Source organism: Lissotriton vulgaris, chromosome 3_2 (assembly GCF_964263255.1).
Source record: "Lissotriton vulgaris chromosome 3_2, aLisVul1.2, whole genome shotgun sequence".
In the NCBI taxonomy this organism is placed as follows: Eukaryota; Metazoa; Chordata; class Amphibia; order Caudata; family Salamandridae; genus Lissotriton; species Lissotriton vulgaris.
In genome coordinates this window covers 188,137,010-188,151,978 of record NC_141690.1, presented here as the reverse complement: position 1 = coordinate 188,151,978, position 14,969 = coordinate 188,137,010, and the positions used below count along the sequence as shown (strand labels likewise).

Sequence of the window (14,969 nt, the reverse complement as noted above, 5' to 3'; positions counted from 1 at the left end):
CGTTTTCCACAATTATGTCTCATGAGTCTCCTTGGTATGAAAGAGTATGGAGCGCAAGGTGGAGCGAGCGCTGGCGGTGTGGGCACTATGAGTATTACGAAAGACGGATGGCACAAAAACCATTCTTCAGAAAAAATACCGTCGCCGCACTTTTAAGGCAGTAACAGCAGACTGACGGCTGCAGGTGTATCCCGTTCAAAGCAGGCTTCAGAGCTCTGACAGCTTGTACGTGTTTATTGAGAAGCCACAATCTGGCAACAAGGCAGTCACGCCAGAATGAAGTGAAGGCCTTGGATGAAACGATGCTTTGTTCCCTCCTGCCGCCGCAGGCAAGTGTCTGGTTGTGCCAGGTAGTGGTATTGATGGTGGGGCTGGGAGAAGGAGTTTAGGAGAGTGAGTGTCAGTGAAGAATGGGGGAGATGTGCTGAAAAAGGAAACCGGGGTGGGTGTGAAAAATCTGAAAAAAAGACATTTATTTTCGGCTAGGAAGCAGTCTGCACTGTAGGTTAGACCACTTTTGCTATGTAAGGTGGAAAATTCATCTTAAAACTTCATCTTGAAAATAAATGGTTTTGTCAATTTGGTTTCCTCGAGCTGGTGATTCGACATGTTGGTTTTCTCCAGGGCCACATCATTTTGGAGACTTGCCAGCAGCATGTGCAAAATACTGTCCTTCCAGAACGTGCGCAATTTCCGGTGCAGAAACCCTTTGCTGAAGAATAGTTTTTTCTCCGGCCTGTTTCATAAACACGTGAGCTGGTGACATATACAAGGTTATATCTCTTGGACCCTGGTCCAAAGGCGACTTTTAGATCTGTATGACGTTTCCCCGGTGGAAATACGTGGCAGTGTATTTGGCAAACTGTCCTCTACTTAATCACTGATAAAACAAGTCTTGCATTTAGTTAATAGTAAAGAATTCTATATTTTGCGGAATCTTCTGTATGGGGTAGGTTATGAGTTCCTGTGTGTTTTTTTTTTTTTTATTTAGATCGCAACCTGAGATTCAACATTTGATTGACCGTCTTGCGGACAAAATAGCAAATCGTCCTAACACAATGAAACCATCAAAGGTGACGGAAGCAAAGGAGTTTAATTTAACCAAACCCAAACCACGAGCCATCCCTCTTCCCCAGCCAATACCGCCGATGGAAAAACATCCCACTGTAAGCGACCTTTTTTTAAAAATCATTGTAAAATCGCATTGGTAAATTGTAATGTTTTTTTTTAACACATTTCTATATTAAGTTTTAAAAAGTATCAACAAAGGTCGACAAATCTGGTGGTGCATGCATATTCTCTATTGATGCTGAGGGGTCTTGATTGTACAATGCTTCTATTTTTCAGGATGGCCCTGTGGTGAGTGGGTCGGAGTGGCGGGCTAGTATGAACAGAAGAAAACTTTATTGCCTGATTTAAAAAAAACCTTTGCAAGTTACGAAAGATAAAAATATTACGCATTAAAAGAAGAGAAAACCCCAGTTCGTAGCAATAGATCCACGTGCCCGAGTACGCAATCATAGTTGTCCTTTCGCCGACCCATTAGTAATGACCCTTTGGGGCATTGGTGGTAGCGTCCAAGATTTGGGAATCGAGTCCCGGAGTGTGCAAACCTATACGCTGAGCCCCTCTATTCAGTTAGTTTGGTGCCTCTGACAATTATTTTTCCTTTGCCTGAGTACCTACAGGGTGGATCTGGCGGTTGTTTTTTCCCTAGTTTTTTTGCAGCACGATCCATAAACCTTACTAGAGCACAGTTTAGGTTGGTGTTCCGTGGGTCAAAGCAGGCTAGTACTGCGGCTCTGCAAGATCTGACCTCGTTGATGATCCAGCCTCTCCGTAAAAGGGACCTTCTTTTCTTCAGCAAACTTGGACACAGGCAAATGATGTGTGTTATGTCTTCCCTATGGTTTCCACAAAGCCAACAGTGTTGCTGGGCTTGTTCTCTTTTCCATTTGGGAAGGTGGCAAGACAAGTTGATCACTCTCATTCTTAGTTTTAAGAAGCAAAGTTTAGTGCATGCGGTGAACTGCAAAATTAGATACCCCTGAGGCATCAGCTGGTCGTACGATCTAAGAGTCATCCAGACGTAGCTTCTTCTTGCGAGACATGCCTTGTCTTTTAGTGAAGAGAGGTTTTTTGCGCTTATTTTTCCTAGCTATTTAAGTTCGTTTTGGCTGACTTGTAAGTCCCAAACTTTGTTCAGGCTTAAAGTTTTTAGTCCTCTCGCCCAATAATCATATCCTGCCCGCCATCGTTTCGTATGCAGGTTTGACCATAGGTGTTGCGCTAAGCTGCCTTCTTTTGACGACCTCAGTTTGTGGCGGCACATTAAAAAACTCATCAATCTGGCCAGTGATTGGTTACAGATGCCCAGTTCTAGCCTGATTTGTGCAGGTGACATGTGTGTTGGTAACTGGAACACTGTTCTGAAGATTTTCGCAATGATTTATCAAATCAAATCAAAAAGAAGCTTTATTCGGTTTCAGTTTCGAGAATCCATAAAAGCACATAAAAATATAAAACAGACATTACATAGCTTTCATTATTACATTGATAATAAAAACCCATTTCATAAATACAGGGAGGAAACATACCGAACAGCCACTAAATCCCAGTGTAAGAGAAAAGAAAATCAATTCATTGACAATCTAAAACGCAGTAGGCTCTTTAAAAAAGTTGTTACACTATACAGAGTAAATTCATCCTCCAACATTTGTAGTCTGAGTGGGGCAGGTGTACATTGTCTCAATCCCCATTTTTTAAATAAACTAAGTATATACCTTTGCCTGATTGTGGTGTAAAATTTACAAAATAAGATGCAGTGTAATATGGATTGTTGAGATACATCGTCACAAGGACAAGGGGTCAGGGATCTTGACCAGGAGTTAACCTCGGGGAAAGTGGTTAATCTAAAGAAGCTGCCCCCCCTAAAGCGAGTTAGCAGCATACGGGAGTAACTACTCAGGGTGATTACTAAGTATCTCTGAAGACCTTGGCCATCTAACATCAGATGATTTTTCATGACAGACACTTTCCTACTCTCCAGCTGCCACCGAGGGCCAGATGTAGGTAATCCCCGATTACCGATTCTTAAATACCGAATCATACCGATTCGGTATTTAAGAACTGGCAATCGGGATGTAGGTATATTTACCAAATTAATTACCGAATCGGTATGATTCAGTAATTAATGAATCGGTATTTACCGATCCTGTAACTGCCATTGATTCCTATGGGCCTTCAGGCCCATAGGAATCAATATCAATTACCAAATTGGTAAATACCGATTCGGTAATTGGGGGAAACATTGAAGGGTGGCAGGGTGTCACTTTGACACCCTGTTGCACCCCTCAATTGTGCATGGATGCACATGTTGCTGACATACATGCCCTTAGGGCATGTATGTCTGCAACATGGCACTGTTTAAAAAGCAAAAAAAATGCTTTTTAAATGGTTTTCTTAATTTACCACCAACTACTAGTTGGTAAATTAAGAATTCTTAAACCCTTGTAGCACTGAAAACAGTGCTACCTACATCTGAAATTACAGATTCGGTAATTTTACCAATTCGGTATTTTACCGAATCGGGAAAATTACAGAATCGGTAAAATTACCGATTCTGTAATTTTAGATGCCCCTACATCTCAATATCCACATACCGGTCGGAAACGGCCGAAAATCGGTATTTTCGGCCGTTTCCGACCGGTATTTGCCTACCTACATCGCCCCCCTAGTCTCTTCCAGGTAAGTGAGACAGGTTTCCTTCAGTTTCTTCCTAGAAATGTCTATCATACTAGATGGGTTGTCAAAATATTCCTGATGGCCAATGGCTATTAGAAAATGTCTCAAGTACCTAAACCACTCTATTCTCATACACCCCTGGAGGTTCATGTAATCCTGGATAATATCCAAATTTAACCCTGTCTCTTGGGAAACCCACGCCCTATGCCACAACATGATTTTATCTAATTGGCCACTGTCAAGACCTTTTAGCACCTCGCTTCCGTATGTTAGTGTATGAATTACTTTTGCCTGTGCTGCCTGCACTGTTGGGGCGAATGTTGGGCCAAATAGCTTCTTATGAATGGAACTGAGTGCAAATGATAGTGCTACTCCCTTCTTTCTTTGCTCTTCTAGGTGGGTTTTGTATCTACCGTTGTTATCAAAGAGAACTCCTAGGTACTTGTGGCACTTGGATTCTACGATGCTTTCGAAATTTAGGACCCATGCCAGCTTCTGGGGCCCTCCTGGACGGACCGCCAAGATTTTCATTTTTTTATTGTTTATCTGGAGCTCGTTCTTTATTGAATATTCGGCAGTAGCGTCCATAAGTCTTTGTAGGCCAATCTTTGTGTTGCTTAGGAGAACTATGTCATCGGCGTATAGGAGGTTTGACAGCTGAAAGCTGGCTAGTTTAGGAGCATGAGAGTTTACCTTGTTTAGGGCGTGCCCGGAAATCTGATAAAAATTGATTAAAAAGTGTGGGGGCCAGGACACATCCTTGTTGTAGTCCTTTAGTTGTTACGATCTGCGTGACAGTCTGGAGCCATCCCAGATCTTGAGCCTGACCCATGTGTCCCGGTGCAGTAGCTGTATGGCTCTTTAAAGAACATTTGGGATATTCAATCTGATAAGCTTCTGCCAGAGCTTGGCCCTGTTGATGTTGTCAAATGCAGCTTTATAGTCAATGAATCCCATCTAGAACGGACTAGAGCTGGTTGCCGCCTGGTCTATCAACAGGAGAGAGTCATGAGATAAACCGAGGTACCTGTATCACTTGTGAAGCCAATTTGGTTCGGTGGGATTAGTGAATGTTAGTTGGCCCATGCCCAAAGTGAGTTGAGCAGATTCCCAGCGAAGTACTTTGCTTCATTGTCGATAAGGGTGACCACTCGGTAATTCCCTGGAGAGTTTTTGTCCCCACCTTTGAATATTGGCGCAAGAATTGAACCTTGCCAAGAGGGCGGAATGATGTTCTTTTGTAAGATGGAGGTAAAGAGTGGAGATAACTTAGAAGTCCAGAAGGCCGGATCCTTCTTGAACAAAGCTGGAGGGATGCCTCCTGGGCCTTGAGCTCCTTCTTTCCAGCCCTTCATAATCTGTTTTTCAATTTGGTCCTCCAGGACTAGACTTTGTTCGATGCTGCTTGGATGATTTGGTCTCCCTGATTGCTTTTCAGGTAATTGGTCTTGGTTGGGAGATTCTTCCATGGTTAGCATTTTAATTGATCGCTCTGGAGGCATGTTCGTCCCTTATGGAGCTTTGCTGCCCTCTTCTCCGGGTCACTGATCAACTGTGTTTTCTTGTTGATCATTGAAGTAGATGTGCAAGAAAGAATACCACTCAGATTTCGGGACATTCCCTCCAAGTCTGTTGATGGTTCGCCAGAACCTCGCAGAATTGTTTGACTTAATGTCTTGATGTAGTTTAGCCCAGAAAGAATTCAAATGAGCCCTGCGATGTTCTCTTTTTGATATCTTCAGGTGTTTGCGGGCTTCTCTCAATTTGATTATTGTTGGAGGGTCCATTGGCTTTATTTTTAATTACCGCCATAGCCGGTTCATAGTTCTTTTTGCTGATCGTATCGCTGGATTCCCAGAGGTCGAATGATTCGACCCATTTGATTTTGCGTACGTTATTTGTTTTGCGTGTCTGTCTGTCAATTTAGTTGCAATGTAATCCTCAGTTGTCATACTGGTACTCTCAAAAATTTGTTTTGCCTCCGTTGTTACCTGCTGTAGATTATTAACCGAGCACTTGATTCATTTTAAGTTGATCGTATAGCTTTCGAAAGCTTGAGCTATTGCCTCTGCGTGTTGCACTAAACTAGTGCTAAGCGATATTTCTTGAGGACTGTGGACACTTTCTGTTCTGTTTCCGAATCCGAACCCTCATATTCGACGCAGGAGGGAAAGGCTAACAAAGGTGTAATCAATTAAGGATGCTCCATTTTTCGATATGTATGAGAGGCCGGGTGGCTTGTCAGGAAGACAGCGCAGATTAAGGGCTCTAAGACCAAGATGTTCCAGGTTTCTTTGTAAGGAGCGGCCCTTCCGGTCTTCCTTGTGCCATCCGGGAAGATCCTGCAATGGTATAGACAGACGCTTTCCTGTATTTTGGTAACCTCATTTTTCTGTAGGTCAGACATTAGCCACATGAATTATGTCTGTGTTCGAGAGACCAGATTTCGTTCTTAACACTGACTCAGTCACCTCATCTGAGAAGGATTGTCTGGACACTAAGTTTGGGCGAACATAGGCATTCATTAGAGTGATTGACCTGGGAGGCCTTTGTTTGTGCTAAATGAGATTCCTACCGACTGGAAAAAATGGGAAGGGCTCGCACGATCCCAGGAGGTGAGTGTATTTTTTTATGGATAAAAGCCACCACTGCCTCTTCCTGAAGATTTCAGTTTCAGGGCTGGTATGTAATGTGTTTTGAACCCTTCTATGTGCTGTGGCTCCACGAGCCGTGTCTCTTGAAGTAGTATTATCTCAAATGATTGTAAGTAGGAGATTATTACTGTGTCCCCCAATTTGCTTGATAACCCATTAATGTTCCAAGGGCAGATCCTTAATGGACAGATGTCATAACCCGTTTGATTATTGTGATGTCAGCGGAGCAGCCGAGTTGAATTTAGGGAACCCACCAGCCATGACCATGTACCAGCCTAATCCAAGTCCCTTTTGAGCGTGATCTGATCCTCTCTTGCATTTGATGCTTTTGAGACATAGGAGGGAGTTTTATCGCAGGCACTCCTCAAGACTGAATAGACAGCTCTTTTTTCAGCACGTGGACGCACAAGGCCTCCGGTTTCTTGCAGAACGTGTTGGTAGCCTGGTTCCCTGCGGGTAGTATGAGTATGCCCACTGCTTGAAGGTTTCTGTATCTCGTAAGATATTATTCATTGCCTCTGTCGAGCTCCAAGTGACCTTTGTGCTTTCATTTGTTTGACCCTGACCCGGTGCAATGAATTCTATTGAATTAATGTCCTGTGAGGTTACGAGATTGGACAGACATATCTCTTCTATCAGTTTGATGATGTTCTGTAGTGTAGTTCCTATTTTCCCAATAGGCCCTGCGCATTGGAATAACATAAACAGTAGTATCGACGTAGAAGTGCGGATCTTCCAGGCCTCTACTGACTATGCTAAACTTAATTGGGTTTGTTACCAACTAGCTCAGAGGTCACTGGAAACTTTCTTGACTGAATAGGAAGTGATCAGCTTCCCTGGCACAGACAAGAAGGGATTCAGTTTTCCAACAACCGTGCAACATGACAACTTTGCTCCTCAGATAAGAGTCAATCTCTAGAGTCGTGTGAACAATAGACAGTTATTTTACTCAGTCAGTGGTTGTGCAGTTTACTTTCACAATATGTAGAGAATAGAGAGACGGGCGTTTTCAATAAAGGGTAACATTTATTGAACAGTCTTTCTTCTCGTACAAGAGAAATGAATTGCCACAATTGCAAGACTTGTTATTATAAAAAGTACGTACAGTAAGATGAGTATTGCGAAATAATACTGTAAAAGCATTGATATGGTTTCTTAGCCATACAATGGTTTAAAATGAATAAAACATATATACATTCATATATACATTAGGCTAAAATACTCAACTGGTGCTTCTAACTACGCCTACCCCAGTGTACCTGACCTAAGCCTAATACTTGGGAGGGGAGTAAGTAAGTAGCTTTAAGTTAAGTTGGTTTTGCCAAGGTTTGCTTCAAGAATTCTCTCTAAGGGTTTAGTCAACACCATACCTCTGGAATAGAATGATGGAGGTCTGGTATCTCCTTCAGGGACTCGATATCCCAGTCACCCGCAAGGGTAGGCTGGAAACGCCGGGGCTGGATTTCTCTGCAGGAGAAAAGACAGCGTCTCTCTCAGCGCGTCGAGGAAGAGGAGGGGCAGCGTCCGCGGGCAGCTTGCATCTGCTGGGCTCTTGCAGGGGGACGGCTGTTCAGCTCCTAAGTTCACCACACCATCGTTCGCTCGTTAGCAGCGATAGCAGTAGTGATAGCAGCGATGGTATCATCAGCATAACAGCAGCTTCAGCAGCATCAGCGTTTGCTTAAGGCAACGTTGGTAATATTTATACCTGAAAGGTGCCTTGTTTGACGTAAGTTTTTGGACATAAGATGTCAATAAAGATGTCACTAGGAAGTGATCGTCTATCAGTGCTCATTAGAGTTCCATTACTAATCAAAACATAGCAAGCGGGGCTTTCCCAGGTTGCTGAGTTTTTATCTTGTTGAAGAACTCGGAGTGTTAATCTAGGAATCTTAGATAGTAACTTCTGCTATGTCATTGCACTAATTAGCTGCAAAGGAAGTGGCAGAGGAAGCGATTCTGTGAGGCCAGAGACGAGTTTCTGAATATTGCATTTGATCGGTTATGCCAATATAGGGAATAAATGGATTTATAGCCGTATAGGGGCATAAGGTCACAGTATCGATCAGGGTCCTAGATTTGAACACTACACCCACTCCACGAATTCATGTCCATAAAATTACTAAAACTAGAGCAATAAGATGCATGTGTAACATTGCCCACCCCAAAATACATATATGCATTTGAAATAGGCGTATTTGTAATACGTGAAAATATAGGTACTGTACGTTTTTGAAGCATAGAAATCATTCAAAACTATAGCATATGAAATCAATGAACGATTTTGCAAAAAGAATTACACATGAAAATATCTCTGAATACAGAAAGAAGGGCGAGATAATTTCATCACATATAAATGCATTGTAGTAAAATGTGCTAGAGGCTGGTGTAAAGTTATTAAGACTCTAGATGTGTCTAAAAATATAGAAGTAGAAGCTTCTGTTCTCTATGAATAGTTCTACTTTAAGCAAAGAATTTTTCGTGCCAAAAAAGGTGAATATTAAAAAGTGTTCAATTCAAAAGAATTCTTGCTGAACGGGGAAAATAGAGTTCCAATGCTTTTTTAGCAGTTTTTGTTGTTTAAAACTGAAGGCCGAATTCAGAGTTCATGGGAACGCTGTGTGTCGGAATGCTTCTCTAAAGTTATTGTTTCTGTTCGGGTGAGAACATCATATCAGACAGGCTCTCAAAGAATTGGTCTACAAAATCAGGTGACAGTTCGACCAAATTCGATAGTGCTGTAACTTGGCAGGTGTGAGAATGATTGCTGTCATCAAAGGCTGGATCAGCAATGCTCACAGAAGGTCGTACCTGGGTGTTGTTGCTTTTGTCACTCGCTCCACTGTTACCACCTAGTCGTAGCACAGGAGTTTCAACGAATGCCGTCATCTGGATTGGTAGCCGCTGGGGACAACACAATGAGTGAGCCGTTATTGGACTTAGCAAAGTATTGATATCCATTGGTACTGCTGATGGAAGTGAAAGACAGGTGTCCAACACGCACTCATCTCCGCATAGCATACATCGTAGTACAGGTAAGATGCAGTTTTGCCATATCAGTCTGAATGAAAGGAACCAGGTCATGTTTAGATCTCTCAGCCTGGCCAATCCAAGGACTCTAGTTATTCTGTCCCGGTAGCGGATTGCTAGGATTGTTTCTTCCATTCCCATAGGAGTCATGTCTGAGCTGTGGCTTGCCATATCGGAGCAGGAGGGTCAAAAATAAAATCCCTGCTACAAGTCCCAAAAATAGGGGTATGCCGCCAAAAACAGAGTGGACAAAATTTGGAACGATTCCCAGAATTGCTTGAAATGGTGTGAGCAGTCCCGTAAAAATCGTCTTAAATATGCCTGGGATGCCTGTGGCACTAGACATGTTAAGGAGTTGGCTCAACATTTCTACAAAATGCACGGGGCAATTTGTTGATAAAAGGTCATGAACCTCCGTAGCTGTCCTTGCAACTAGGAGATCATACGTCTCTTTTGATGACGTGATGGGCACTGTTATCTGCAAAAGCACAGACTTCATTTTGCTTAAAGTATCAATTCGTATAGAAGAGAAATGCAGACGAGGCCAGATGGGAGTCTCTATGTCTCCAGGCCCGCTCGGGAACAATGCTTGCATACAGCATTTGACCATGGAAGTTACACTTACGAGATACGCTTTCCCTGGCAAAAGGCCACAACATCTGTGATCCGTTCTTAGAATGTAACTCCCATTCGCGAGTTGCATAAAGAAAGGCTCTATCTGCGTTGCAGGTGTGACAAGCTGGTGGCATGAAAGGTTGTTAGAATTACCTTCACAGGCTCCGTGTAAATTAATACCCTGGCACAAAAGTATACCGCTTAGTGAACATTTACAATTTTCACCACTAAGAAATACATTTTTGTCGCTGTCACTACAGCATGAATGTGTGTATGGTAATTTCCATGCTGACTTAACATATCCTTTACCCAATCGTTCATACTGGTCAGTAGGTATGTATTCAAGGCACTATTTAAATCGGAAAGTTGTTATCGGAATTGTGATAATCCCGTGTATTATCCATTCAATGACAGGACTTTCTGACATTGTCAATGGTGATCTCTCAAGTTTTTCGATGCTCAGGATTGTATAGTCTGCTCCTTTCTGTGCCAAGCTGATTTGTTTATCAGTAAGGTTAAAAAATGGAAAACAATGACGTTGTGTTGATTAAGCGCCAAGGCACATAGCCTGAACGAAGATTTTGCAGCGTCCAGCCTAATTGTACAATAGAACGTAATTGTGACTGGCCATGCTGTAACATTAGCAAGTCTCTGTCTATTATATCAAAGGCAGAGGATACAATATTGTCCAACGAATATATTCTGGAGGACAGAGTCATTAACCCATTGTCCACTACAGAAAGTGATTTTTCCAAATTAATACGATCAATTTCTCGTATTTTTTCAGCTGTTTCAATTTGTGTGACTTTCCAAGCCTCGTTGTATGCAGCATAGATACTGGTCGCCATGAAACGTTTTTGACGCTGTTTGCGTGGTCCCATAATAAAATCGCGCAAATCAGCACCATCTTTAAGTAAAGATAAGTGTCGCTTAATTTCAGCCAGTGTGGATGATCCTAGCCATTCGAGGCAGAGTTTCTCTACACTGTATGTTGTTACTATCCCTGGAGGTTGTCTCTGGGAGTATCTAGGGTCTTGTCTGGTCATTTTTAACCCCTGTGTTTTGTTCAGGAATCTATCTTGACCGTTGTTTGTGTCAGTAGGCCAGATTAACCACTTTTTCTAATCAGGATGTGTTCTGTTAAAATGTAAAATTTTAGTTACGTCTATCTCAATATCTGTTGTTGCATTATCAGGTATTGGCTTCGGAATAGAGGGTTTGTCTAGGTTTTTGATCTTAGCTAGGCCAAGACAGGATGTTTGATGAATTGTGTCATTTTAAAACATCATTTGTTCTGGTATCATGCAGGTTCTGAATAATGCTTCTAGGCCTTGTACCTGCCAATCTTTCGTACCCCAAATGGTTTTTGTTTCAATGTTATTTTTCCAATAATCAAAACCAAATGTCATAATTTTTTCATAAAATGCTTCTGAATATATCAATTTAGTGTTTGTCAGCATTGTTTTCAATCCTGCTTTATCTAACAGTTTGTAATAAAACGTTTCTGCATCACTGGTGTTAAACCTTGAGAAGTACTTGAATTTCTCAAAGAATGTTTTAGAACTGCTTTTAGGTGGTGTAGCACAATGTTCCCATTGATTATACTTAAAAACATTTCTAGGCTGTGCAGATTTATGCAAATAATGATCGCCATAATGTGTAAAACAGAACATCTGTTTATAACTAGACGAACCTTGTAAATAATCATGTTCTGTGAATCTAGCTGACATTACTAAATCAGACATCATGTTATTAATACTGTCAAAGTCCCAATCATCAGAGAATGTACTAGGTTTTACAAAGTCACTTGAGAAAACTTTGAATTGATGAGGATACTTCAGGATCTCGACCGGACCATAGATTTCATAGTCAGTTTTCTCCCATACTACCCCACAGGGTATTGGAATGGCTGTGAAATTTACTGTTGACAGTTCTCTTTTCTTCACGTGGGATGATCTGTGTGGTTTGAGGACTAAGTTGATGTTCTGACTTGCTGTGTCCATTCAATTGTAATAAACCTTCCTAAAATTAAAACTAAAATTAGGCATAGTAGGAGTATGAATACCCCTGAAATAATCCAATGCTCAATCAACGGTGCATGCAGATATACTTCTTTGATTTGTTGAAATAGTTCTGTTGCTTTTTCTTTAAAAGTCTTTTTTGTTTCTGGCATCACTTCGGGGTTGCTTTCATCCTCGGAAAAGTTGATGAAATAACCAGAGGCAGTTCTGTCAATTGTTGGGATTGTTCTTTCAATCTGTCTTTCGGTAGCACTTTCTGATGCCACATTATTGTAGACTGGTGTTTCTTGATGAACTGTTTCAATCTGTGTCTCAAGAGGCACGAGTTCCATGGCATTATTGCATAGTCCCTCTCTGTGCACTGCAGGCTGATCGAATGTGATTAGTCTTTCAGTTTGAACCTCTTGGATTGTTGCAAGTTTGGGTATTCTGTTGTTTCTTGGGAGTCCACTGGGCCTACTGTTGATTATAGGCCACATGCTTGTGGTTTTACCAGGTCGATTGATACAACTCTGTTCTCCTTTTTACCAGCAAGGGGCGGTAGTACTACTGATCTTGTTCCGATGATTGCTAAGACAGGTACTGCTTTTCGTAAGAAGGCCCAAATTCCTTCTTCACCGCTATTCTTTCTCTGACTAGATCCCCAATCTTTGGAATCCAGACAGGCCTTGCTGGGGCTGTTGCTTGTGGTGCCTCGTCAGTGGTATCTGGCTGTTGCTTTAACTTTATGTTGCTTAAGGATTTTCTTGTTTCATTCAAGTCCTGTAAAACAGCCAAACGATCTTTGATGTCAAAGTCTGTTTTCTTATCTTGTACCACTGATACTTGACTATCTAAGTCCTGAACTCTCATTCTAGTTCCGAACAATAGTTCGTATGGGCTGAAACCTTTTAGAGAATTTCTTGGCAAATTATTAAGACTGATTTGGACACTTATTAGATGTTTGACCCACCCAGCACCCGAACGTAATACCTTCGCTGTTATAGATCGCTTTATGTCCCGGTTTTTTCTTTCTACCACACTATTCCCTTCGGGGTGTGACGGACAAGAATACCGCAACCCAACTCCCATGCTGGCCATGGCCTCCTTATAGGCTCGAGAGCTGAAAGCAGGACCCTGGTCATAATGGAACATGGCAATTGCGTATGTGCCGATAAAGACTCGCAGATCTTTTATAACCCTTCTGGCGTCAGCCGAGCGCTGGGCCCACATTTTTTAAGTGTGTTTAGCCTTAATGATTAATAGGACGCAGGATGGGGTGTAGACAGCGTTACGCTGTTTCTGATTGGTAGCCGGTAGCATAGTTCACTACTGCGATCCCTGTTGCAGTTTTCACAGTTGTTTGCATATATTTGGTGTTGTACACTCATTCCCGACCACCAGTATACTGATTCCAATTCTCTCAGAGAGTCCCTGATTGTTTGGTGTCTAGGTCCCAATCCCATGTGTGCGTCTGCTATTAAAAATATTCTCCTGTTCATGTTTGGAATTACCCTATCCCCCACTCCAGGGATTCGAGCAAAAGGAACAGAGTTTGCATTGATTACGTATGCATAATTGAGTCGATAGTTCACGGGTAGTGCTGCACAGTCGCCTTTTACGGTCGTTTTTACTGCCAGCATGGTTTCCCCGTCTATGTATTTTTCTGCACGCTTTTTTGTGGCTACGGAAGCCGGTTTAGTTGCTTCCGCTGTGGCTGTATTAGCCAATGAATTCCCTGCAACGTGAACGCCATCACGTTGAAGACTCTGTGCGTGTATCACGTGTGTCTTTTGTAGTTCTTTCTGAAAAAGAGCTACCTGTTTCCAGAGCAATTTATGCTTTATTGTGGCACCTGTGTCATCTTCGTAATCGTTTTCAATCCAGCTCTGCAGTTTATTATTGTAAGAGTTGACGCAAAAATGAGAATCGCACACGATTAGTGTCGGGAATTCACGTTCTGCATTTTCAAGCGCCATCTTTAAAGATCTGATTTCAGCTCTCTGAGCAGAACAGTTTCTTACTGATTCAGTTTTTGTTATTTTCGGTCTGAATTTACCGCACAGCCAACGACCTTTAACAATCGCACAGGCTGCATCGTAGGATTTGCTCTCTACGTTGAAATGCTGTACAAATCTATCTGTATAGATTATACAGGCGTACTGTGGGAGAGGCAGAAGTTCGATTGGCAGAGGATATTCTTCTTCATATTTTAAATCATTCAGTTCTTCGAATTGCGGGGCGAAATAGTATTTCACATCTTCCGCTCCTAGAGAATCTACATACTGTATCCATTTCGGATCCAGTGACACCGTAGGCAGGTTTACTGGGCTGAATAGCGCCTCGAAGGCGGATTCTGCTGTGAGGATATTAATCCGTTTGCCGTGTGCTAGTTCTCGTTCATTTGCTAATGCAATTTGCACAGCTTTCACAGTTCTTTCTGTGTGACTGAATGTTTTCTCTGCTTGTGTGTACAGGTGAGATTTAATTGAAATTGGTACCTTTTCTCCCTCATTAGAGGTCAGGTACGTGAATCCGCATCCTCCTGGGATGAGTCGGATTACAAGATTGCGTGTGTTGTCACGTGTATCTAATTTTGTTTTTGCTAACATATCTGTTTGCAGTGATCTCAAAATTTCTGTGTGCTTTTGAGTCCAATTGATTTGTTTAAAATCAGGTTTTATTAGTTCGTAGAGAGGTTTAACCCTCTCTGCGTAATTTAGAATGTAAGTTCTTCCGAAATTCAGAAAACCTAGTATGGATTGTAAATTCTTCAGCGTTTTTGGAGCTTGGAGTACAGCGCACTTCTCTAAGAAGTTGTCCGCTAGGCTTTTTCCTTCACTTGATAATTCGTATCCTAAAAATAATACTGTCAGATGGGCAATTCGGGACTTTTTAAAGTTGAATTTGTAACCCTCTGCTGCGA

The 14,969-nt window shown here is 42.0% G+C and overlaps 1 protein-coding gene across 1 annotated transcript in view; it reads left to right on the top strand.

Moving 5' to 3' along the window:
- Window positions 1-14,969, top strand: part of CFAP99 (cilia and flagella associated protein 99) — a 413,087-nt gene that overhangs the window by 180,898 nt on the left and 217,220 nt on the right. The window contains exon 5 of the mRNA XM_086964541.1: window positions 992-1,166. Coding sequence (XP_086820667.1) covers window positions 992-1,166 — 175 coding nt within the window. The remainder of the gene's footprint in view (window positions 1-991; window positions 1,167-14,969) is intronic.